We start from the raw sequence: 6,014 nt of genomic DNA on the forward strand, positions 1-6,014 counted from the left end.
TGTTCTGAGAACAGGCAGTGATCTCCAAATTGCAGCCATCAAAATGTACTGAAGACTTCAGTACAATATACCTTACAGGGCAGAAATCCATCTGACTTGTTAGATTTACTCACTCTGTGTACAACATTCACAGCCACTTAAGAGTTATCGTTTTCCTCCACTGGAGCTTAGTACAGCTTTGCCACATATGATTAGTTTAATGACCTAACAAGCAAGTATGGGGTAGCCAAAATCCTATCCAGAAATGACTGAGTTTGCCCACTTTCTAGATCAGGGTTCTAGTTCTTGTAGGATGGTATGGTTGAGCTGGCTGTGACTTGCCATGAGCATCATGTTGGGCCTGGCTAAAGACAGCAGGGATTTTGCTGGTCATGCTATACACATCACAGATATCTCCTGGGATGGGCTGATTCCAGGCCAGAACAAAGGCATTTGTGTGAGCCTGGTTACAAAGGGTCCCATGACTGTGGTCATGGGCCCCCTGACAGCACAGGCTTCTGGGGCAATTAGATCTGGTAGCAGACCTCAAGGTCTGGCAGTAATGCCCTTCCACCTTCTCCATGACAATAAAGGAGAAAGAGATGCCCTAAATGAAGTGAAGGAATTACAGAGGATTGCATACATAATAGTTTAAATGGAATTAACTGCTGGATTGCAGCTTCCATGCTGCATCACTTCTGTGAATATATGATGTGACCCTGGGCAGCCTGCTTGGCCTTCAGAGATGCTTTCCAACTTCAGCCATTCTGGGATTACTGCCCACCAGTAATTAAAATACAGTTAGTGTGTGATGAATCTTTGTCTCTGGGGATGAAATACCAATATGACTGTGGTGTGGGGATGTGAAGAGTCTCTTGTAAGGACAGGAAGTAAGATATCTGTACTGTCATTTAAACTAGTAAGGTTAAAGAGACTAATTAGGACTAGTAGACTAATAGGATTAGAGGGAATCGTTTCAAGCTGCAGCAGGGGAGGTTCAGGCTGGACATTAGGAAATATTACTTCTCAGAAAGGGTGGCCAGGCACTGGAATGGACTGCCCAGGGAGGTGGTGGAGTCACCGACCCTGGGGGTGTTCAAGGAACGACTGGATGTTGTGTTGAGGGACATGGCTTAGTGGGAGCTATTGGTAATAAGTGAATGGTTAAACTGGATGAGCTTTTAGGTCTTTTCCAACCTTGGTGATTCTATGATTCTATGAATTAACTATTTGTAGCATCCTTTGAGACATCCCAAATGAAAAGTATGAACAGCAGCGTATTATTGTTTGCTTTATTATATCATTTACAAATTTATTCCAGTTTTTCCCAATTTCTGTGCTCCTGGCCTGAGTCAGTTCTCACCAGCATCTTTTTACATCTTGTCATAACCTTCAGTGAGAATAGGATAAAGCCTCCATAGACCATGAAGGGAAGTTTCACTACACCAGGACAGATCACCAACACAGATTTGCAAGGTCTGTTTGTTCCTTTACTTATATACTATTCATGAGATATTTTTCCCTTGCTCAGCCCCTGTACGAAAGAGAACCTTGTAAACTTCCTAACTCAAAAAGCTGTGGTTTGTAATGCTGGGAGACACTTTGTAAAGTTGGCACACCAATCAGAGCCCAGTTCTGAAGCACAGCGCTCTATTTATTAGGGCTGTCTTGCCTGTCCCAGACCTCTCCATTAAGAGAAAGAGTTTTTTTAATCCATTCAATATATGTTTCAGTCAGTCGCGTGTAAACTCCAGGATTGACTCCTGATGTACAATTTTCCCCAAAGGAAACAATCCCACTGTATTTTCTGCCACAGATGAGCGGCCCACCTGAGTCTCCCTAAAACAAAACAGAAAGAAAGATCAGTGTGGTTTTTTCTGCCCAGAAAATCCCGCAGTGCTACATGCAGCACGTGTAAGCATGATTAATTTTGTATTGTTCAGATATGGACATCTGGAAAGAACCAGATTATTCAGTCTCTGGAAGTTCTTCTTTCTCTCCACTTGTTGCAATCAAAACCTGAGGAGAGCAGCTTAGCTGAAGAAATGCACCTTAGTGAACTGAGGTAATTCCCCAACACTGTTGTTCCTAGTGAAAAGAGAATGGTAGTTCAAAACACATCCCCTTCTCTTTTTAACTGCTTCTTACCGGGCAAGCATCTCTCTTTGAAAACCTCTTTTTCCCTCCAGCACACAACATGTTCCTGGTTATATTCATTTTGTGTTTTTTATAATATTCTCTCCCACAAATTTTCCTATCCACAACGTCAACAGTTGCTTCCCGAAGACATTTTGGCAGCTTTCCTGAAGATTTTTCTCCCCAACCGGCCACTGTGCACTTGGAGCCAGGTTTGATATCTTCGCCAGTGTCAGGAAGGGACAGAAGGTCCACATACTTGTTCAGATTTGCCATAGTATCCAGCTGAAAGAAAATAATTAAATAAATAAAGCTTTATCATGTAGAAAGGATGGGAATTATAACCTCCAGTTTAGTTGGCTACATGGTCTCTTTTTACCACTACTTTCATTTCTAATAACACACTTTTCAGTATTTAGGAACTGATTCGGAACTTGATCACACTTCTGTAAATCCAGAAATACTTTCCTGATGGTGCCACATCTGTGACAGCACTACCGAATTCAAGTCCAGATTTTCCACCAATTACTGTAGAAAATTAAAAGCCCGTGCAGGCTGTTGGATCTACATCCGTTCAATAACCCAACTCACGCTAAACTGCTGCTTTGAAATCAGACTTAACTGACAAACAGAAAAGTCCCAAAGCACTGCGCAATATGCTCAGCAACACATGGGCATGACAGCAGAGGTCTCAGCTGGGGAAAAAATAGGTTTTGAACCCTTCAGACTGCCAGGTTTAAATCTGAGAGAGTAAGGGCTTAAATGATCCAAGCTATGTTTATTTTGTTGGCCTCAATCTGATAGATCCTTCAGCAGAGGTTTTGTCCTGCAAATGAAAATACAGCAAAACAGTAACACATATACTCACTGCATCTGGTAAGGACTGGCAATTACTGAACTGAGCTTACTTTCTATCTTACACACAATCACTGCACCGCAAATTAATTTCACTGATGCTTACATGTTTTGCTGAATGGCTGTCAGTTACTAGACTCTGGCTTTATACATTTTTTAAAAGGTACAGTAATAACTTATGTGTTTAATTAAAAATCCCTGTGGTTTATTAAGTCTGTTGCTGTTGGGAATTTCTGAGGATAGCAAGCTTACACAAAGTCACTGAGCACTCCATGGGACTTCATCTAGATCTGTACAACCTAATCAGAGTTTTCAGTGATGCTGATGTAAAAACTATATACATTTCAATATCATAGAATAGACAAAACAACCATTAACAATATTTCCTTTCTAATAATACAGTTGTGATTAACAGTACCTTGAGGAGCATTATGTCATTTTCCTTTGAAGATCTGTTAAACTGGGGATGAGGATAGAAGCGCAAAATCTTAAATCTCTGTTGGTTTTTTTCTGCTTTAAATGCATTATGGGCTCCAAGAACAACCCGAGTAACCAGTGTTTTATTCCTGTAATTTAAGGAAGTGCAGGAGTAGGTCATTACTAGAACAAGAGCAACATCTCTCAAGATAAATAGAAGCTGCGTAACACAAAATTAACAATTTCATTTACAACTTGATTAAAAATAGGAAGGATATAGTTCACAATGACATTTTAACATGAGCTTGTGTTTTCCTCTACGAACATTTCTTCATTCTTCATGCTAACATTTCTTTACTTTAAATGATATTTGGTAAAATAACTGTAAGATAACTGACTTTCAGGGGCTCCACAGCTTGGAATTTTTACCAAAAAGCCTATTGACTCTTTAGGGAGCACCCCTTGCACAAGGATTAGAGGTACTGATGCCTTTCAAATACATTTGCATGGATGCCTGCAGTCATATGATCTAATCCTGCACAGGACAGAAACATGCCTGGTTATAGCATAAAGGTTGTCTTAATGACATCAGTGAGATGTCAGTATACACATCAGTACTCAGTATCCATGATGAGCATTATGCACAGAGATGAGTGTCCTTATAAAGTGAACATCGTTAATATCAATAACAAAGTTGTCCTTAACTTCAGTAAATTCAGGATTCAGTCCACCAAGGAGCAAGAGTGAATATTGCCTAACTCAAGACATCACTGTAGTGGATATTATGAAGGAAGATTGCCAAAACCCAGAGAAAATTTCATGTTCAGTTTTTGCCAATAGATAGCAAAAGTTAAGCAGCTCATAAATCTCCTCTCCCCCAAGCTCTCTGAATATCATCAGAAACATGTTTGTTCAAGTATGTCTTTCTTGGTTTTGCCCTTCTTAATCTATGCAACCCAGTAAGAGGACACTGTCAGAAGACATACTTACTACACACAGGAAAACTAATTTGAGATAGAATTGAGACTTTATAAATCCAAAAAGACTTATTTTCTTCTTTCCAGTTGCATGCCTCACTGAAAGATACAATTCATTTATTTGTATATGAATTTTTTCTTGTGGGCCCAGAAAGGACAGTTAAACTGAAAGGGAATGGTGTTTCCATGTGATTCAGCTTCAGCTCAGGGTGTTCTGGGATCTACTTCCACGCACAGAGATTTATTAAGCACTGTGTGCACCCTTCTCTAAGACACTGCCATTTCAAATGCACAGATAATGAGTTTGCTCTTTTAACAGCACAGTCAGCATCCTCTAGCACTGGCAGGATCTGACCAATACAGATAATAGAACACTAAGTAGATCAGTAGATTACAAAGCAACTCAAATCAGAACAAAAGTTCCCAAGTATGTTTGGTGAAAGAACTCCAGCTTTTCCCAACCCTTAAAAATATCAATACCTTTCTTTACTTACAGGCTTGAACATCACGGCCCACCCCAGTGAAGAGCTATGAACACCACAGTATAAGGTACTTACGTACAGTGCGCTGCTGTCAAAACCCACTGCTTTCTCACAAGAGCCCCTCCACACACAGTTTTATCCCTTATCTGGATGGCAGCCATGTAGGGTCGGGAATGGGGACGCACGCAGTGTCCTCCAGTAATATCACTACAGCCATCTGAAAGGCAAAGAACAGTTATGTTCCCTACCTGTTAGCCAGAGGAATCAGGATATTTTTCTTCTTAGAGGACTTCTTACATCTCAGGGGTAGGATAACAGCGATTACAGAGAGAAAAAGAGCTAACAGGTGGCTGGTCATAGCTGCTGCTACTTACTGATGCAAATTAAGGTAACGCCTTTCTATTTGAATGTTTCCTGCAGGATATAGTGGTTAAGAGGTTTGATGAGAAACTCCTCCTCTTTAAGTTTCCCTTTACATCCTCAATAGCATTATATTAACTGCAGCTCTGCTCTGCTTCTTTATCTTCTTTCCTCAGATTTCTTTAAAACCTACCTGTTCCTGAGTCCACAGCATTCAGTATTTCACACCTCACAGGAACTTCTGCAGACCTACAAGCAGGTCTTGAACTAGAAAACAAGTGCTAAGAACATCATATGTGATTAAATGCATAATAAAACCTAACTACATCAGAGAATTCAACAACTATTTAAACTCTGAAGAAGAGCAAAGGAATGAATGAGACAACAAATGGAAGAGTCAACTGAAAAGGTTTCACTGAGAACTGGCAGGAATCTGGAGCTGGTAACATAGGACAGCCCAATACCAGCTATACTTACTAAGGGCACTGCAGTTTTTTTCTTAGCAATTATTTCTGCGGGAGCAGGATTCAGACACCTACAGTGAACAGGAGTCAAATGCAAATAAAACACCTAATCAATAGCCTCCAAATAAAAGATTAAAAGACACAGTGGTGAAATAGACTTTTCTACTGCTCACCCCTGTCTGTAACCACACTCTGCATATCTTGCTGGTAAACCACTACAAGAAACAGCACGTCACCACATAAGAAACCTGCTATCATCTTAAGCAACATTAGAAAGAATCAGAAATGTAACCAACTCAGCTTATCTGGCTCTTAGTTGAGAGAAATAGCAGCTCTGCAGATCA

The 6,014-nt window shown here is 40.3% G+C and overlaps 1 protein-coding gene across 3 annotated transcripts; it reads right to left on the minus strand.

Annotated features, from left to right (window-relative positions):
• Nucleotides 1–1,257: 1,257 nt before the first annotated feature.
• On the minus strand, nt 1,258–5,499 carry LOC107306000 (granzyme K-like). Of its 3 annotated transcripts, none has more exons than XM_015848742.3 (5): nt 5,400–5,499; nt 4,922–5,063; nt 3,389–3,536; nt 2,128–2,400; nt 1,258–1,818 (listed from the first exon to the last, which is right to left on the minus strand). In XM_015848742.3, exons 2-5 carry the CDS (start codon nt 5,005–5,007, stop codon nt 1,630–1,632), a joined length of 696 nt encoding a protein of 231 aa, XP_015704228.1. In that variant the 5' UTR covers nt 5,008–5,063; nt 5,400–5,499; the 3' UTR covers nt 1,258–1,629. The 3 variants fall into 3 exon arrangements, with proteins under 3 accessions (XP_015704228.1, XP_015704226.1, XP_015704227.1); XM_015848740.3 differs by lacking the exon at nt 5,400–5,499 and adding an exon at nt 5,144–5,295; XM_015848741.3 differs by lacking the exons at nt 4,922–5,063; nt 5,400–5,499 and adding an exon at nt 5,095–5,297.
• Nucleotides 5,500–6,014: the final 515 nt, after the last annotated feature.

This window comes from Coturnix japonica, chromosome Z (genome assembly GCF_054131305.1).
Source record: "Coturnix japonica strain WE chromosome Z, WE-NBRP24, whole genome shotgun sequence".
In the NCBI taxonomy this organism is placed as follows: domain Eukaryota; kingdom Metazoa; phylum Chordata; class Aves; order Galliformes; family Phasianidae; genus Coturnix; species Coturnix japonica.

Excerpts from the sequence above, each read along its gene's own strand:
- LOC107306000 (XM_015848740.3), bottom strand. The coding sequence starts at position 5,204 with ATGACCAGCCACCTGTTAGCTCTTTTTCTCTCTGTAATCGCTGTTATC. Across the intron at positions 5,064-5,143 it reads TGTTATCCTACCCCTGAGAT|ATGGCTGTAGTGATATTACT; the intron begins GTAAGAAGTCCT and ends TTTGCCTTTCAG. Across the intron at positions 1,819-2,127 it reads CAAAGAGAGATGCTTGCCCG|GGAGACTCAGGTGGGCCGCT; the intron begins GTAAGAAGCAGT and ends GTTTTGTTTTAG.